The 20,072-nt window shown below is 46.0% G+C and overlaps 1 protein-coding gene across 3 annotated transcripts; it reads right to left on the bottom strand.

Moving 5' to 3' along the window:
* Positions 1 to 568: 568 nt before the first annotated feature.
* Positions 569 to 19,948, bottom strand: LOC133347211 (3'(2'),5'-bisphosphate nucleotidase 1-like). Of its 3 annotated transcripts, XM_061559304.1 has the most exons (12): positions 19,657 to 19,675; positions 19,226 to 19,336; positions 17,808 to 17,970; positions 13,939 to 14,017; positions 6,931 to 7,087; positions 5,420 to 5,524; positions 4,307 to 4,414; positions 3,524 to 3,572; positions 3,308 to 3,399; positions 2,899 to 3,096; positions 2,277 to 2,382; positions 569 to 1,964 (listed from the first exon to the last, which is right to left on the bottom strand). In XM_061559304.1, the coding sequence occupies exons 2-12, from the start codon at positions 19,328 to 19,330 to the stop codon at positions 1,816 to 1,818; spliced, it is 1,311 nt and encodes a 436-aa protein (XP_061415288.1). In that variant the 5' UTR covers positions 19,331 to 19,336; positions 19,657 to 19,675; the 3' UTR covers positions 569 to 1,815. The 3 variants fall into 3 exon arrangements, with proteins under 3 accessions (XP_061415288.1, XP_061415286.1, XP_061415289.1); XM_061559302.1 differs by having other exon boundaries at positions 19,226 to 19,948; XM_061559305.1 differs by lacking the exons at positions 13,939 to 14,017; positions 17,808 to 17,970; positions 19,226 to 19,336; positions 19,657 to 19,675 and adding an exon at positions 10,401 to 10,606.
* Between the last annotated feature and the right edge of the window lie 124 nt (positions 19,949 to 20,072).

The raw sequence follows: 20,072 nt of genomic DNA, 5'->3' as shown, positions 1-20,072 counted from the left end.
ATTTTGTGCTCTGCCATGTACTTGTCTTTCAGTGACACACGAATTATAAAGTTAACTGAAGGTGTTTAATGAAACTGTCTGCAGGTAATTAAACCCAATGAGCTCCCTGGAAGAGAAACTGCGAACCTTTCTAACTGGGCGACCACCTTAAAATAAATGATCGACGGCAAAATTTGCTTAGCACAACTTGCATATGAATTACCATCATCATCGGTCAATTTCATGGCTTAATTGCCGAAGACCTGTCCATAATGTAGCCAACGCTCACGGGCTTTACGTTGAGAAACAATGTCCAGTGTAATCGAGACGGCCAAACAGAGTCCCGTATTGGGAGTGAATTCAGCTGGTTGTTGCCCTAAATTCAAGGAATTTGGTGATTAAAAGTCACGATGGTTATGCATTGTGAAGAATCCAGTGATGCAATGCGAGAGTAATGTGTGCAGAACGCCGCCCAGGGTCTCGTTAGTACACATTATGTACACATTGTGTGGCGATAAAGTTTTACAACGGACAAGTCAATTGTGTCTCACCGTCGTTTCTTCAAACACACGCAACATTATTTGAAATGCCGTTTTAAAATGCATTTTCAACTTTATTTTTGCACCAACATCAATTTTCACAATCCCACAATTCATTCTCGTTAACACATTGGTCCACTATTCTTACCTCAAGCATTTAATGTAGATTGAAAATCAATGTTTTTTTCATTAATTAATTGGACAGCATTAAATGTGTTCGCCAAAATTCGAATATAGTTCTAATGTGAAAATGAACAGATGCATCCTTAAACTTAATTGGCTTGTGAAGACACCTGTATGGCTTAACCTTTATGGTTCCTGAAAGTTTATAATAGAATTTTGAGACTGCTTCAAACCAAGCTCACCAACAAACTCGTAACAACTTCACTAAATTAACAATTACAACAATAGCATTGCCAATATCACAACCACCAAAACAGTTTGTAATACAATACATTGAACTTTTAAACAGTTCAAACTGAAAACAGGCAGGATAACTTGCCCAGACCTGCAATTCAAAACGAGTGAATCGTATGGCCAGGTTTGTGTAAAACGTGAGATCAGGCTGGTAAAAATCCAGGTAACAATTTACCACTCAACAATTATGTCAATGAATAAGATGAACTGTTACGATTCAGGATCAGAATTTGTTTTGCTATTGTGGTGATCCAATCAAAATGCAAATGCATAGAAATAATAGATTCCTACACAATGTACTGCTTGTATAATGAGCTTAAATTCACATGTATGAATGAAACGTATGCCTGGTCAAAATGCAGTGGTTCAAAGGCCATACGTGGGCATCCAGGTCGCACAGATTAAGAAGCACACCTGTCTCACGCTGACAGAAACTTATAAAAATGCATAAAGTAACATCCCGCCAGGCTTGTAGCATAAATATATTCCAAATGATCCAGTGCATTGCACACTGGATTTTTAAATAGAAATATGAGAAACTACTGCACCTATACAATTACATATTGTACCTTATGCATTCGAAAAAAATGAAGGCCTGGTCTTGCACGCATTTTTTTTCTTTTGCAACGAGGTATGCGTTTCTTCATCTCAAAGATTTGACAAATATTTCCTAGCTTGAATAAATACCACTTATTCGAGCAAGAGTTAAACTGAAATTAGATGCAATGTTTTCACATTAATCAGAGAGCTCATCAACGCAAGTTCACTTTACGTGCCAAGCTGCTCTCGCGGCTGGGTGGTGTCAGCTGCCATGTAACTGTGCGACATTCAGCGTAGGAGGTGTCGTGTCACCATCAAAACCGCGTCTCGCGCGGCAATGTCAGGGCTTCAACGCGGCCTTTGTGGTGGGCGGCACGCGCGCTGCATAGTACTCGTAGTCTGTGAGCGCCGCCAGCACCCCCGCTGAATTCATGTGCTTCACCTCCTTGTGGTATTCGAAGGAGTTGCCGTGCATGTCCGTTAGCTTCCCTACATGCAGACATGCGAACAGCACCAACACGCTTACCATCAATACAAAAATAACAACTATCACCAAGTTACAATAATAAGTATATTCTTTAGTCATGTAATTACCCCACCCCTCTGCACCAGACTCCCTAGCTTTCCCTCCCAATAGCAATTCAAAGAATTGTCACAATTTGGGGCTTGTGATTTGCTTCAAGAACCGATTGTTTAGTGGGTTTCTTGGATGTTCTTCTTCAACATGCACAGACGATTTTTACAGCATTGCTTCTGGTCATCAGTGTTCGTTTTACTATTCAAATGTGTATAAGTCCGCACCTCCCACAGCATGCAGAATGGCTTCCGGAGCACACGTGTCCCATTTCTTGCAGCCGAGGCTAGCGAACACATAGGCCGACGCCTTCCCCTCAATCAGGAGCAGAACCTGGGGTGACAAGAGTCGCGTGACATTTTCACCCACGCATGCAAAGTTGGTGACCCACGCCGAGCCGTGGGTCACCAGGATCGACACATTGCCGAGGGTGCAAGTGGTACGGTCACTCCGAGGTGCGTAGCAATGTTTTATATGTTTGGAGGGTAGGCAGCTATGAATGTCCGTGTCGAGAAGCCAATGAGAGCAGCCGTCTCCCCTGCCAACTATGTTCTCACTCCCATGACTGCCCCAGCTGCAGTTTCAGCAAATATTGATCCAGATGTGGTCATTCTGTATAAATCCACATTATATTGCATTGTTAGTGGCAAAAATACATGTACTTCAAAACCTTCTGATGCAATCGAAGTGTCGTCAAATAAACCCCGTGGCCGACACGGAATGGGGAAGCCTTGATTCAGCAATGACAATTGACGAAGACCTGTACATTATTGAATATTTAACAGGAGGCATGACACTCGTGGTAAGGTTGACCTCACCGCACGATCCCACTCCGATGCCCATGCGCACCTTGTTGCCGGCTCCTCCGACCCGCAGCACATCGGTGGGCTCCATTGCATCCACACAGGCGCTCACCACGGGGTTGCTATGCGAGCGCGTCGTGGTGATGACGCGCTTACCCGCGGGTACCGATGCGGGAACATATCCAAAAGCTCCAAGGCCCAGCAGCCCCCACACTGTACGGCCCATCGTGGCACCCTCGCCCGCCTGCGGCATACGCAAGCACACGAGGTTTCGCAATTTCAGGAGAATTAATGTGCAAAAAAAACCTTTAAATTCACAAATGTAAAAAATATATGAAATATCTAAAATATTCAATGTGTTTTCGTGGATCAAGTGAAATGAGAAAGCACGGAGGTCACCGTAATATGTTCATGTGCATTTCATATTTAAACTGCACGAGATAAAAAGCACAAACCTGGTAGTTGAAAAACGGCTGGTTAATTACTCCAGCAATCGCCTTTCCCTTGTAGGCGATGCCGATGAGCACCGTCACATTGTCGAGGAGCCCTGTCGACGGGAAGAGTGGATGGGGATCAGCTGTGGTGAAAAGCAGCTGTGATGTCACATGACAAACAAAAATGTAAACGGGGCAAGTGCGAAGTGTTTAAGGTCAAGAAAGAAAATAAACCACCTTCAGTGTATTCCTTCGTGCCATCGAGAGGGTCAACCCAAACCACGAGCTGTGAAAATAAGCATCAGGTTCTGTTTTAATGATCACTGTGTGGCAACCACAAGCTCTTTTGTGGTACAGTATTCCCTTGCTCTTCACGAACTTGCTATCCGCGAATCGCATCTGGAACTCTATAAGACTGCATCGAGAGAAAGTGATGAGATCAAGTAATAAGATAAAGTGATGTGAGAGATAGAGAGAAATTCTCAGATTTAGAAGCATCTGCAGACATTTAATGTACGATATTCGTAGGCCAATATTATCGGTGAAGTTTGCTATTCATGAGCATCTCTGAAATGTATCCCTTGTGAATAACGAGGAAATACTGTACTCCACATCATCGTACCAGAACTGCCAGTCTACTCATGATATCGAATGGTGGGTTTTGATGCTTATCAGACATTACACAGTAATTGTGACACTCAATAAAAATTACAACGCCTCTTGCTTAATACATTTCATTGTATGAATAGTAAGAAGAATCATGAACGCACTTTGTTGAGTGACAGAACATGTGTGATACAACATGTGTATTGCATGGCAAGATCCCATATCACTTGTGAGATTTTATTCGGACACAACAACAAAGCAGTGAACGTGAATGTCTTCCAGAAATGGCTATAGAGGTGACTTCTCAACTAGCTGCCCCTTTATCAGGCGCTTACTCATCGGCTAGTTGATAACCGGTGCGGTGGGAGAACGTGAACGCCGATTAACTGCCACCTGCTTGCGTGCCATACACACCTCCTCCTCCTTCACGTTCTCGTACTCCGCAGGACACTTGTGTCCCAGGATCTCCTCCATGAATCCGTGCTCCACCATCTGGGCATCCACCTCTCCAGGTGGCAAGTCCTGGCACCGACAAGTGGCACTGTTAAACACCAAGCAAGGAGAAGCGGCCGCCTGGGCTCAGGGTCAGAGTACTGAGCTGGCACCGCTGAGTCCATTTGTGGTTAAAACAGATTCTCAGGTGTAGTGAGGTGATGGTCTCAATCCAGTCACCAATGACTGCACAAAACGATATAAAACATTTTTTTTTTACTTTATTTCGTTACATTCCAGTCGTGAGGATTAAAAAATATCCGTTCAACCGGCATGTGGCATATATCTCTATAGCAGGGCACGTGGGGAAGTGCAGTGCCCCTGGTGTATATAGAGAGATTATAAGTATCTTCTTGGTTCTTTCGGTAAAGTCATGTATTATATTATTTAATTATGTTCTATTTTTATTATTTTATTATTTCCCTTCTACGTGGCTTTACCGAAAGAACCAAGAAGATGAATCCTTGCAATCATGAAAGTTTTAAATAGAGAGATCATAAGTAGTTGTGCGACGACTCATCCCGCAGGCTGTGCTATAACATGGCCGATTCCGCTGCTTTGCGAGAGTTCTGAACAGATACTTCATCTCCTGACATGATGCTGAGAGATTGTGCTGATGGTACACCATCTGAAGAGCAGAAAACTTGTCAAATACTGTTGATGTAATCATGAAAATTTCTTTAAGAACATTTCTCGAAATGTTTTGGGTCAATTCGAAGTGCCATAGTGAAGACCAAGATTTTAGAGATCCGGATCTGCTTATCAAAAGATAACCAGCGCTTTAGGGGAATACAGGGTTTGAATGAACAGAGATGACGTGTTTCAGCAGTACACCGCCATAGCAACTCAGTAATGAGTAAGAACCTAGTGAGGACCAGAGAGGCAAAGCCTTGAGGAAATATGGTGAGTAGATGCTCAGAGGTCAAAACACAAGTGTGGGCGGTTTAGGGTGAGAGATGGAAGGTACTTTTACGTGTTAAATGCACAGACGCCAAGCACTCCTCTCACCGCACCGTGCCACCACAATGTACCCACCTCCTCGCCGATGATGGTGAGCTTTGGGAACTTGAGGGCGAGCGAGGTACAGATGCTCTGCTGAGCCAGGCGGTCAGCCTTGGTCTGAAGGTCATTAACATTCTCCTGCGCACCGCATCGTAAACCCCGTTAACACTCCCCCATTCTTGGGGACTCACCCAACGTTTACCAGCAATAACGAGAGGCAAGCTCCGTTAAGACAACTACGAGCAATTTTCCTAAAAAGACGGCTCCGTGTGAGCCGACAACATAGATCAGTGTTGTCCATGTTGTCAGTGCTGTCAGTACACACCCATCGAAGCGGATGAGCGCAGTCATCATTACCAAGGGTTTAGTGGGGGTTAACACAACAATTTATGTGGGCTCCGCTCAAGGTCATGGCTTGCACAAATGTTTCTTCAGCCGGCAAGCACAGCCACTTTTTTTACGGGCCACCATACCTGTGCACTGTGTGGTTAAACCCAATTCCCATCGGCAATCCTAACCACTCCCCAAGGGCTCAGCCACTTCTTCCCAGACACATAGCCGAGAGCCTAACCCAGTCCTGGGATGACAACCTAATCCTTTTCTACAAATAAACGAGACCTTTTCTACAAATAAACATATGGACTTACGTAACTTCTTAAAGACTGACACCCTAACAGGGAGAGCTTACACAGAATCCAGTGTGCGAGTTTGGTGTGCACACAGGCAAAAAGCAAGGTGAAGAGGTCATCACGACAAGTGCCATCGATACCACCACACCTTGCTTCCATCCATCATCTCAACATCACTTCATCTTTGACAGAAAAGTGGAAACTAGTAAACTATTTGTTCATGTAAGTGTTTCATTCAGGTCCTGCATTAACATATTTCTTCCAATTTCATCTAAGGACTATTTTGCATGCAGGAGGAAATTCCAGTATTTGAGAAAACCATACTACCTTAACAGCTGATGCTCAAAGGTTCACACAGCATATCTACTGATAACTTCACATACCACTGGGTTTGAAAGTTTCATACAGATGGGTGATCCATCAAACTTTGCCTCCAAGTGATGGATTGAAAGGTGTGCACCGTCACCTATTATACACCTTTTTCTTCCAAGGACATTTAAATTGAAATATCTGTTAGAGTTTTTTTATTCGTGCGTGTGCACCACTGCCAATGCAATACCACCAAATAATTTTCTTAATTTATTTGTGAATTTGGTTGTGCACAAATTAAAGATATGCACGCTGCACAACTGAATCACGGGAAGGGGGATCGGCTACGTGATTAGGGAGCACAGGAATGCAACTGTTATCATTCAGGGTGTCTGGGAAGTGGCATGGCGTGGCATAGCGTGGTTGGCATGGGCCCTGATGCAAGGAGTTAAATGGGGCCTCCTGTCCAAATTACTCCATATTCCCAGCCTGGCGCCTGGGCCCCTCTTTCCCGTAGGTCCCCGGTGCAGTTGCACCGCCTGCACACTGTGTATGGGACGAGGACAACTTTGCAGAGCGCAGGGGAGACAGCTCGGGTGTGCACACCTTGATGACGATGCCGAGATCTCCGGCTCGGAGGACGCTCCGCACCAGCTCGGCCGCTCGTTCCGCCACTCGCCCCGCGCTCGCCAGCACCCGCAGCACCAGGGGTCCGCTCATGGTGGGGTCCCCGCTCGCTCCTCGATGCTCACCGCCACGTACAGCCTGCCAAGACGACACAGACACCCCGTAGAGTGTTAATAGCGGGCTGGGGCAAGTGCTCTTGAAGCAGCGATGTGGCCAAAACCACGCCAAGCCATCTTGGTCTCCCCAGTGCTGATGTTTACACACAACACCCGGTTGTATATTCAATACTCTTAGTTTTTTCAGTAAAGTCACGTAGGTAAAAAAATGAAATTAAAATTAATAAAAATAAAATATTTTAAATGAAATTAAAATTAATTAAAACAAATTTTATTTTATTTTTATTAATTTCATTTTTTTACCTACGTGACTTTACCGAAAAAACTAAGAGTATGAATCCTTGCATTCACGAAAGCTTCAAATCTAGAACGTATATTCAATGTTGTGTAATTACTAGAAGAGGCCCAACACACGTTCAGATATTCAACACTGGTGTTATAGCCGTGGCCGGGAATCAAACTCAGGTGACAGGGTTTGTAGCCCAGTGGGCTAAACCACTGCTCCACACACATGGCACACCCTGAATAAGTGACACACGTACAACAGGCACACGAGGTTAACGTGCCCGCACACGGCTGTATTGAAATGTACCAGAAATGCCAAACGTCGCCAGGAGGCGCGCTGTTCGGTGTGCGATAAATGCAAGCACAGTGCACATTGCTATGCACGACCAATGCAAGTTCGGACGCACAAACTTCCAACACATTAAAACAAACACTTGGTACTGATCTCTTAAGCTAAGCAGGTTAAGTTAGCTTCAATTGTGCGTGGATGCCCCAACATAACGCTTCAAACAGAGAATGTATTGTTTTAGGTTGTTTGCGAGGCTACGTTGATGGCATTATAGAGCAGTATAACAAAATATTGTTGTATTGTACTATATCGACGTATCTGACCGTATTCTTCTACCAGCGTGGTGACAAATGACAGGGCACGCGTTCTGAGGCCCCTCATCCAGCAGTGGATTGGCACACGGGGCTGTAGTGTCATACACAAAGACAAAGATCCCCCGTATAGCCTTAACACACTGTAGGGGCAAGTGCTGTTAGCGAGCACCTATGAAGGCCGGAACGGCACACGAGTGGGTGGGTGGCCAGCACCACGCCCGACCGCCTTTGTCTCCCTAGTGGCGATGTTTACACACCGCACCAGGTACTCATTTGAGGCCGAGTCAACCTAGGGGAGGCCCGGGACCGGTTCAGATAATCGTCAATGGTGTTGGCCGTGAGCGGAAATCGAACCCGTGTCGCCGGGTTCATAGCGCAGCGCGTTAATCACGATACACTACCGCTCCCGCTACACACACACACACACGTGCACAGGCACACACACACACACGTGCACAGGCACACACACACACACGTGCACAGGCACACACACACACACGTGCACAGGCACACACACACACACGTGCACAGGCACACACACACACACGTGCACAGGCACACACACACACACGTGCACAGGCACACCTGATGCACAATGTCAACTACTAGACATCTGTGAAAAAGAGCTCTGTAGCTTATCGAATTCCTGCAGTACAAATATTTTGATCGAACACCAACACCGTCTCTTTAACTCCTTGCACTAACAAGACACGATCAACAATAGACCCACCGACATTGACGTACCACCACATGATGTAACAATGTAGCAACAGCACACTAAACAACAAGCCCACGCCACCAAAGTGCTGTGGGTTTGTTGTCCGTCCCTATCAAGCCCTGGGTTCTGTTGGGCGAAGTTACAGGAAGCAAGGTCACAATTGACCACACGGTGGTACTGGTCAGTGGTCACATCAATGAAAATTGAACGCCCCTTGCTGTGGCCGGCACCACGCAACAATTGACACCCACTGGGACTGCCTTGCAAACGAGAGGTTTCATTTCGATTTAAAGCTTTCGTGACTTCAGGGATTCATCTTCTTGGTTCTTTCGGTAAAGTCACGTAGAATGGAAATAATAAAATAATTAAAATAAAATATAAAATAATTCTGAAATAAAACATAATAAAATAATTCTGATAATTACTTTATTTTGTTTTATTTGTATTATTTTATTATTTCCATTCTACGTGACTTTACCGAAAGAACCAAGAAGAGATGTTTCATCCCAAGGGGTTTCACTTCCCAGGTGAAGTATTTAAATGAAGACAGCCACACACGGGGACACCACAAACACGTGGGAGCTGTGATGAGTGGCGGTGACAGTGGGGGGTGGGTGGGGATGGGGGTGACAATCCAGCGGTGGATAGAACATGACTGGCCTCGTCACAGAGACGTTCTCTCTCTCTCTGTGCCGATGTGTGCTCTCTCTCTATGTATCTTTGTGATATCTGTCTGCTTATATGTCTGTCTATAGTTCTCTGGTTAGATTTCTGTTGCTATTTCTTTTATACCTGACGACGATCGCTTGTGTTGCAATCGAAACGTAGTATGCTATTATTTAATTTATTATTTTATCTTTATACGCGACTCTACCGAAAGAACCAAAGAGTAATTCCCGCAGTCACGAAAGCTACAAATTAAGATCGATGCTTTGAAGTTCAGTGATCGGGAACCGAACTCGGTTATCCCACTACTACTACTACCAACCAGCACAACACAAGCAATGACACAGAGTAAAACACGGACATCACCACCACCACCCCGCTACCCTCAACAGCAAGTTGCTGTCAGCGAGTGGCAGCTACGAAGGCCGACACGGCAACCACCACGGGGGGTGGTGGGTGGCCACCCACGCGCCCGGCCGCCTTTGTCTCCCCCAGCGACGGTGTTTACTACACACCGGGTACTCGTTTGAGGCCGAGTTGACCTACACGCGGCGCCACGAACACTTAGAAGTGGGGCAGGAAATAAGTAGAGCTACACAGCGCCACGAGTTACTACCGCACACAGCAAGTACACAGTCTACAGATAGTATTAACACTGCACACAGCAAGTACACACAGTCTACAGATAGTATTAACACTGCACACAGCAAGTACACACAGTCTACAGATAGTATTAATACTGCACACAGAAAGTACACAGCAAGTACACACAGTCTACAGATAGTATTAATACCGCACACAGCAAGTACACAGTCTACAGATAGTATTAATACTGCACACAGCAAGTACACAGTCTACAGATAGTATTAACACTGCACACAGCAAGTACACACAGTCTACAGATAGTATTAACACTGCACACAGCAAGTACACACAGTCTACAGATAGTATTAATACTGCACACAGCAAGTACACAGCAAGCACACACGACTCTACAGATCGTATTAACTTGAACGAGTGTACAAGACTAGCTTTAAACACAGCGCCTCTTACAAACGCTACCTCTTGTATCGGACCCGCGGTATAACGAAGACGACGACGCTGCTGCTGATGTCGATGAGAGGGAAAGAGACGATGACACACAGACACCACCAGCACCACCAGCACCAGCAGCACCACCACCACCAACCACGAGAGACAGAGAGACACGGGGGGGGGGGGGCGAGACGCAGCGGTGTGGCGGTGTCTGTGCTGAAGGCCGCCCGCGTTAAATGGCCCCGCGAGGCCCCCCGGGGAGGGTGGGTTCAGAGCAACCGGCACCGCCTCCTCCTCCTCCCCCCTCCTCCTCCTCTTTCTCCTCCCCCCTCCTCCTCTCCGTCCCCCTCCCCCCCTCCTCCTCCTCCCCCTTCTCTCCCCCCCCTTCCCCTCCTCCTCCCCCTTCCCCTCCTCCTCCTCCTCCCCCTCTTTCTCCTCCCCCCTCCTTCTCTCCGTCCTCCTCCCCCCCTCCTCCTCTCCCTCCTCCCGTTCCCTTTTCCTACCCCCCCTCCTCCTCCACCTCTCCCCCCTCCCCGTCCCCCCTCCTCCTCCCCCCTCCTCCTCCCCCCTCCTCCTCCTCCCCCCTCCTCCTCCCCCCTTCTCCTCCCCCCTCCTCCTCCCCCCTCCTCCTCCTCCCCCCTCCTCCTCCCCCTACTCCTCTCCGTCCCCCTTCCTCCTCCTCCCCCTTCCCCTCCTCCTCCCCCTTCCCCTCCTCCTCCCCCTCTTTCTCCTCCCCCCTCCTCCTCCTCCCCCTTCTCTCCTCCCCCCTTCCCCTCCTCCCCCTTCCCCTCCTCCTCCCCCTCTTTCTCCTCCCCCCTCCTCCTCCCCCTCTTTCTCCTCCCCCCTCCTTCTCTCCGTCCTCCTCTCCCCCCTCCGTCCTCCTCCCCCCCTCCTCCTCTCCCTCCTCCCATTCCCTTTTCCTCCCCCCCCTCCTCCACCTCTCCCCCTCCTCCTCCCCCTCCTGGTGCTCGGGGGGGCGCGTGGTGCCCGGGGGGCCGCGTGGTGCTCGGGGGGCCGCGTGGTGCCCGGGGGGCCGCGTGGTGCCCGGGGGGCCGCGTGGTGCCCGGGGGGCCGCGTGGGGCTCACGGTGCCACGCGGCAATCTCACGGCACTTGCCCGTGCGCTCATCTCTCTCTGTCTCGCCAGTCGTCACCTCAACTCGACACCAGGGTCATACCACTCATACATGTGTTGGGTAAGCAGCAAGTGGTGCAGGACTCTATCAAGCACCGTCTGCCAATGAGTCTTACGGTTCAAATGGACGCAGTGCTTGATTTAGTCGCGTTAACTTTCAACACGGGTTCTTTACACTTCATCTTTTACCGTATTTTATTTCACGTGTACACTCTCGCGTTCTCCCTCGCAAGAGATGTCTGGCCTCAGTGGACACTCACCACGGAATGAGGCAAGTAGTACTTAGACCGCACTGGAGGAAGCCCATGAGCTATGCAGCCCTTTTTTAACAAATGTCCAGTACCTTGTCATAAAGACCATCCCTCTGTCTAGAAAGTAATGTGGGGGCCCCCCCTATACCCTGGCAATTAGTACGTGCACCGTTTTCGAGGACATTTTGTCTTTCAATAAATAAATCTGGAGCTGTGCTTTGGTGTACACTTTTCTTTAGTTAACTCGGGTAACCCTGTGTGAAGAGCGGGTGGCGTAAGGGTCAAGGTCCCTGTTTGCCCGGTATGTTGAACCCACAGACTGCACCTTAACCCTAACCGTGCTGTCCGCAGGCCCGCACAGAACCCACACACACCAAGAGACGTAAAACTTATCTCAATATCCCTCTTCTATAACCTTTCGGGCTCACACGGAGCATCCATTTACAACCCGCTCTTCCAGGTCCTTGTGCATCCAACTACTTCAGCTGTGCCAAACATCACGTCCCATTGCCTTCCATTAGTGCCTTCTTTACACATTACAGGTGGTTAAACACGTTGGGAACTGCTTTTTCTGAGGCTGTTTGTGTCTGGGTAGGGTTTGTGAATGGAAGGGTATTACAAAAATAGCATCTATGGTGGAATGAATGAAACACAACTGCAAATATTGGTGTAACTTTACGTATTTAGGCCTAAATGCAGTTTGTCACAATTTCTAAGTTTACAATTTACCATCAGGATAAAAACCTACTTTAAATACCTTTAACAAACGATTAAATGTTAATGTAAAGCAAAAATTATCTTAGGTATTACCTGTGCAATGTGACTGAGATGTAATACCCTAATGGAACATTCCCATTGAATCCTGAGATGTCATCTAAAAACGTACATCATCATAAATCTACCCCTGCCTAAATATACACTCAGAAATGTTCTTGTAAAATCGATAATCAATCTCAATAGGTCCTTACGTGGTTAAAATAATCAGAATTCTCATCACCACAGCTTCCATACACTTCACAAATATGCATGGAATTATTAGAAGAAAAAACATTTTAAATGTGTGGGTAAAAGCCAGAACCTGCTGTAAATCATTGACGTAAAAAAAAGCTTGGTTGTAATATTGCCCACTATTATGCAGAGGAGGACGATGACCTGTAGGAATCACACCAGAGAATGGAGTCAACAACCCAGTGAGCAATAACATTTTACAACAGAATGCGAACGTTGCCATTTGACTCGCTGCAAAGCTTGATACAGAAGAAAAAGCATCACTCGTGTAAAGGCACAAAGGGTGACCAGCCACACCATATGCAAACCATCGTGAGAGTAGAATTTGGTTCAACGACACTACATGACCCCGTAAACACCCTCCTTAAGAACTCAAGTAAGGATTTCATGCATGGAGCACTCCAAGAAGTCACGACTAAAGTGTGCACATTTCTTTCCATGCAGATTGCCGATACTCTAGTTTTAAAAATGTAATACCATTCTCTCAAAGTCACCATCAAGCAACATCCTCAAATTGCAACGGTTAGAGAACATTACTCGTGCCATACTTGGTGTCCATCATAGACAACTCGACTCAGCCACCGCTCTCCGTACTCTTCTTTGGCTCCCTTTCGCTAGCAGGACAAATGAAAAACTCGCCTTTCTTTTTGATTGCGCCTTCACCACCACGTTCCCACCATACCTCGCCTCACTGCTCTCTCCTTGCACAAAAGCTCATGGTAGAACCCTACGCAGCATCACTCAAAATCTGTTTCAGACACCGATGTCTCGACGTGTTACAGCCTCACGTGGGTCCTCTACTGTCGCCCCCTCGGTGTGGAACTCTTATCCCTTTGCACATCCGCAACATCAAACTGCACTCTTGACTTTTAAGAAGCATCTAAAGGCCTGTTTGGTCAGGCTTTTGAGCAGCCGAGCTTGGCGCCGTGCCCCTTGAGTTTTTCACTTGTCTGCAACATCTGGCGCATTGTCATAATTGTGTGCAAAAAAACCTCTGTAGAGACTATACATGGTTCACTTGTTCATTCCATGGATACACGTTTCCCAACATGTTGTTAGTGACCATGCTGCAATAAGCATCCATGCAGTCAACACCTAAAGTGTGGATGAATTCCTGGAAACATCCATCTACTTCTCAAAGTTTTATTCAACAGAGATCAATAAAACATTACCTCGCTTCTGGCTTTCGCAGATATCCACGGGAATTTTCTCCCTCCCCCCCTCAGATTGGGTCAGCACTCGCACAATCCCTACACAAAGCAGAGAATAATTAATCAATCTGTACAAATTGTTGTACCAATAGGACAGGTTTTCTATAAAATGTTTAGTCTCATTGCAAAAACATTTATATTTCATTTGACCAGGTAAGGCCCACTGATCTATATACTGTAGCTCTTTTCCAGAAACGACCTGGCCACAAATGACAGCTCAACGAAGTGGCTTACGTAGAAATTTATAGCAGCCCAATACTCTAAAAGCATGTTGATATTAAATGTAGAGGGAAAAACCAGAGGACCTGGAGAAAAACGTATGCAACCATGGGGAGAACATGCAAACTCCAAATATACAGGCGTCAGGGTCGGGATTAAAACCACGACATCCTGCATAACAGGCCAGGGAGTTAACATCTCGCCACCACAGAGGACCTGGAGAAAAACGTATGCAACCATGGGGAGAATATGCAAACTCCAAATATACAAGCGTCAGGGTCGGGATAAAAACCACGATGTCCTGCATAACAGGCGAGGGAGTTAACATCTCACCACTGTAGCACCCCTAATCAGAGTTCAATCCCAATAAAAGCTGTTTTAAAGCTATATCAGTGTAATGCTGTGGTCAATAGCTCTGCAGAAAATACTAAATGTCAGATACAACATCTATCCACATCTGTTGCTGAGAACTAAGTAAATGAATGCGTTTGGAGACCTATCAGTTTTAGTACTAATTCTTTTGCCACTTGCTGAACTTCCAACATAGTTTGTGCTGCTTGTTTTGATTTTTGCAAGTGCTCATGTCATGCTTTAGGTTAGCTTTTCTAAATATTGGACATTTATCCAAAACACACAAACAACATAAACAGGGTGTTGTACCATTTATTTGAAAAACCATATACAGTATCTGCAAATTATGGGCCATAACAGTTCGTTACATACACATAAGCGCGAATTAATAGCTGTTGAAACTTGTATCCATATATGCCTGGTCAATCTCTATGTGATAAATGGCAACAAGTAGACATTTATAAAACGATGTATGATGAGGCTAGACTTAAAAGCCTTTCTCCAACAACCACCCCTTGAGTTGAGTATCAAAGTATCCTCTGATGGTTAGCTTCATGGAGACTTCATTGACTCTTATAAGTGGTTCCTCTCCAGATAAAGTTTTTACGAGTTCTCGGACTTCTTTCTCCAGAACCTGTGGACACATTAACTGCATCAACGACAATCTCAATGTAAAGAACATTCATGTTATCAGTGCACACCAATAGCTTGTACTAAATCATACAGGCATGCAGCCCGATAGTCGTAGAGCCAGGATTTGATGAAAAAGGAATCGTGTTATGCATCATCTTTAGTATTATTACTATTATTGTGAATGTTGTTCTTTCTCATTTACAAAGCTTGGTTCACTTCACTTATCTAAACGGAACAAAATCATACTATTTGCATTCATAATAATTTACAGATTATGAATCCATTGCTTCCCTGTGTTGTGTTGATCGTGTGGTTGTTTGACCATAATTCACTACACTAATCAGTGCTAGTTGAGATATCACCACTGATATTAGCCATTGTTAAGAATTGAAAGCAGGTTGCCCAGATCATTCAGCAGTACACTAATCACTGTGACTGCTCCCCCACTTTATTTGCAAATAAATTGCAAAAATAATTCATAGATTCTCACATGCACGAGTCGATGCGTGCATATTTAGTACATTATTGCATTTTTGTTTGAATAATCAGTGCAATGTTACAAGCCTCATGGAGACTATCTTACATTTATGTCAAAAAACCAAAACACTTCCAATGATTTAAAATCACTAAGGTGACAACATAAATCAGCAATTGTATTTAAAAATAAGACATTTCAACTACATCAAGGAGATCTCGTCACCATTAGCATGAAATTTCACCACAATTACTGTAGGCTAAAGTAGGTAACAATAAGTTGACGTGGGGAAGGAGTCCACGTACATTATACAGCTCAATAGAATGTCCAGATTATGCAGTTCATGCTTCTCACTTGTGAAATACCAAACAATCTGCTGTTTTATGAGCATCCGTATTTCCAGTTGCCCAAGGTATATTAATGAGTAACGTCAATTACATTTTTAGCAATGCATGTGTAATGCGACAATAAGACACTTACCCAGATATCGCCTTCGATGTTGCTGATGACTGTCAACTCCCGATTGCCGTGAGTCATTTTTTGATACACGGGGATGTTGTGCATTCGTGTTCGCTTCACAAAATATGGAAGAGCAGGTGGTGGATCTGATAGGGACAGTATTATTTAACGCCCATTAATAGCCAAGTACCATTAACCACACGGTAATAGGCAAAAACCATATCACCTATTGAACAGAGTTCAACAGAATTACATTTCAATGCACGCATTAACTTTGTAAAATGAATGCAATGAATCCAGTTGCCATTAAATAATTCAGCAGTAGGCAGCCAACACAAGTAGATGATACAAATAATTTAGTTTGGGCTGTTGGTCACGATGAATGGCAATCAGCTTCCAAATTGTGCGACTTTTAAAATATACTTGTACACAAATCCAACCGTAGCTATTAAGGGACGAAAGGGTAAAAAAAAACATCCCTTGCATGGCAGCAAATATGTGGAACCAAAGGAAAACTATTTTGTATGTAAAGATTTAACTTCACCAGGCAGGTCTTTTGCATGTTCCAGTGGGTGAGTGTACAAAAGTGTGGAAGGAAATTGCCTCCTTCCACTTGACTTTCCACTTAAGTGACAACTTCACGGAACAAATGCCTTCCCTGTGTAGTCAATGACCATCTTGCAAATGTTTTCACGTTAAACCAGGTCTTTAAAGAGACGACCATGAGGTTAGTCCACATTTTAACACACATTGACCAGCATCTCAACAATCATGAGACAAAGGTAGTATGCCTATCGCAACTGTTCATAAGCATCAAACATGTTTTGTAAGGACACAGTAGATTTGGCGAGTGATACATAGTTTCACAGGTTTCGGATAAAGTTCAGTTATGGCACGGGAGTAAAATGAAGTCCGACCTTCTCAGTTCACTTTCTGCAAGGGCCTACATTACATGAAGGCTGGAATATTAATACTGCAGCTGCTCTGTATAACAAAACCATTCCTTCCCAAGCGGTCTCTAAACTGCATGCACTGCTCCATAACTATGAATGTGCTTTTTGAGTTATACCTCCATTTTAAATGTTATCCAAAATGAATTTCACCTCATTTAAGTTTGAAATTATATTTCTTTTTTTCATTGTGTTACCTTTGATTCTGTATTTCATTAATATGCCATGCTTTGTTGTGACCCGTCTTTCTTGAAAAAAAGAGAGTCTTGTTTTGGTTTCAATGGGTTCTCACCTGGTTTTAAATGTAGGTATTTTTCAATTAAACAAGTAAATGAATGTACTGTGCAGATTCACTAAGTGCCTCACACTCATGTGAACCATTTCCCATTCCGAGACATCTGCAAGTTGCAGGGTGGGTCCCGTTCACCGCTGCACCTTGGAACGTGTAAGCGGTTAGCATTAATTTTATTTAGAGAGGTTTAGTGCCGTTGTTTTTAAAGACATTGTACTCTCCGCAGAGAACTATAAGGACACGATTGCACTCTATGATAGCTGGCGCCAAATTGTGCCAGACACCCATGGTCTTGTGGGAGCCTCGATACCAATAAAGTTATTTTAGTGTACGTCATCGGAACGGAATTGGAAGAAAAACTGATGACGTACATGTACATCATCGGAATGGGGAAGAGTTAACATGTGGATTTGACTAAGACGGTATGGTTATTAGCAGGCCCACTCTCACCTCGTGGGGGGCTCCACCCTGACGGCGTTGGGTAGTGCTCGTGCTTGGGAGGCGTGGGAACTCGGAGTGGAGGAATCAGTCTCTCAACGTAGTGAAAATCGTCGTATGATATTTTTACTCCGGTGTATTGGTCAGGTTGAGATGAAACTTTTTCACAAAAGCACTGTAACAGAAAATAAACACACGCAATATTAGATAAACGTACAGCCTTTTTTGTCAATCCACTGCTGGATGAGGGTTGTCCCACCCTGATTAGTGCGGGTAGGTGAAGGCAGACAGCATAGACGTTGATGCATAGTACCGTGCAATGCATTTTGCTGTCGTTCCCTTTGCTCACGTGGCCCCGTGCAAGCGACACATGATACATAACTAGATAAGATACAGAATAAATGCATTATCACCTCCGATTAGCACTGTTGGCTACGTACAGTGTGAAATAAGTAAAAAATTACACTGTATGTAGACGTTTTAATGCACAAAATTCCTGTGGATTTAACATTAACCCGTGTGGTGTCCAATTAAATATCAACTATTTCATAAGGATTCAATTTCAGAATTATTGCATACAGCCTTTGTTCATTTACTCTCCGGTATAGAAGTCCAACTAGTTATGTATAGTTTAGTGGACCAAATAATATATGCTAGGGGGGATAACGCTCATATTCCAGGCGCTTGCATGAACCGCTTTAGTTGTGCAATATTTGTTGATGTATTGCTTTTACATTCATAACAATGTTTACTGAGGGATGTAAAATCATGTCATGAGCACAACGCTATCAAGGTCTCGCACTCAGTTCCTCCGTATGCAATGACACCAGCAACTGAGATGCAGACATTATTTAAGCAGTAAAAATGCTGTGACGTGGTACATTTAGACGCTGTCTGCAGTACATTCCAAATGCATTCTCCGTGCCAAATTTGCAATAATGCGGCAGCTATCAACGTTGACAGCCATGAGTAACCGGTGCGAATTCAACATTCCCATGACAGACGGCAATTTTCTGACAGAATGAACATCCTTTACTTCCTACAAAATGGTACTCGTATCGATTCCAGATGATGATAACACTCATGACGGGCCGGGTCAAACGCCGCCCGTGTGCATTTGAGCTGTCGACCTTGATACCACAGCGACACCAGCGACAACGGTATACGTCCATGCTGACAAACCAAAGCACAACAGTCATGCCGTTTGTATCCGACTCATTGAAGTAAACCCCGTGCGTGCACCGTTGGCCGATTAAACAATCACTGCTACAAGACATTGTCTTCTTCGCGAGGCGTTGTAGTCTTGACGGACAGTCAATGTTCCTTCATGCCGTAAATGTTTGATGAGTAACTCAAACCCCCTTGTCTGCGTCACGAGCTGCGATTGCCATCGTTCTGTTGTAAAGATGCGCGCGTGGTGGAGGTCTCACCCGGGCCGGGCGCACGAAGCCGGCAGCCGCGGGGATCAGCGCCCGGCGCGTCGCCGCCGCCACCACCGCGGCAGCCGCCGCCATGCTCCTCCAGGGCGCCGCCATCTTTCTCTGCGAGGCGAGCACGTGACCGCCCTCACGTGACCCCCCGCACGTGACTGACTTCCACCCCAAGACAAAGGTGCCCCGTATAGCCTACAACAAGCTGTCGGGGCAAGTGCTGTTAGCACCTATAAAAGCCGGCACGGCACACGGGGGGGGATGGGTGGTCAGCAACCACGCCCGGCAGCCTTTGTCTCTCCTCTCCCCCCCCCCCCCCCCACAGTGGCGAAGTTTACACACAGCACTTGGTACTCATTTGAGGTGCCCAAATACAAAGATCCCCCGTGTAGCTTTAACAGGCTGTCGGGGCAAGTGGTGTTAGCGAGCACCTGTGAAGGCCGGCACGGCACACGGGGGGGATGGGTGGTGAGCAACCACGTCCGGCCGCCTTTCCGTCCCCCCGTAGCGAAGTTTACACCCCGCACTTGGTGGTCCTCATTTGAGGTGACCGATACCAAAACCCGCCACAACGGCGCCTGTGCCAGGCCAGGTGCACTTTTGAGGCCACGTGACGTGTCGAAGGTTCGCTGACAGGTCACGGGACAAACCACCAACCACCACAACCACCAACCACCACCAACCACCACAACCACCACCCCCCACACACCACAACCACCACCCCCCACACACCACAACCACCACAACCACCCACCACCACAAACCACCACGTCGTGGATGGTGTAGGGGGGGGCTCATGCACCCCCCCCTCCCACCACGTGACATCCCATCGCCCACAGCAACCGAA

This window comes from Lethenteron reissneri, chromosome 25, assembly GCF_015708825.2.
Source record: "Lethenteron reissneri isolate LAM-NWPU_2019-01 chromosome 25, ASM1570882v1, whole genome shotgun sequence".
Lineage (NCBI taxonomy): Eukaryota > Metazoa > Chordata > Hyperoartia > Petromyzontiformes > Petromyzontidae > Lethenteron > Lethenteron reissneri.
Note: the sequence above shows the minus strand (reverse complement) of the source record. Positions and strands in the feature narration are given on the sequence as shown.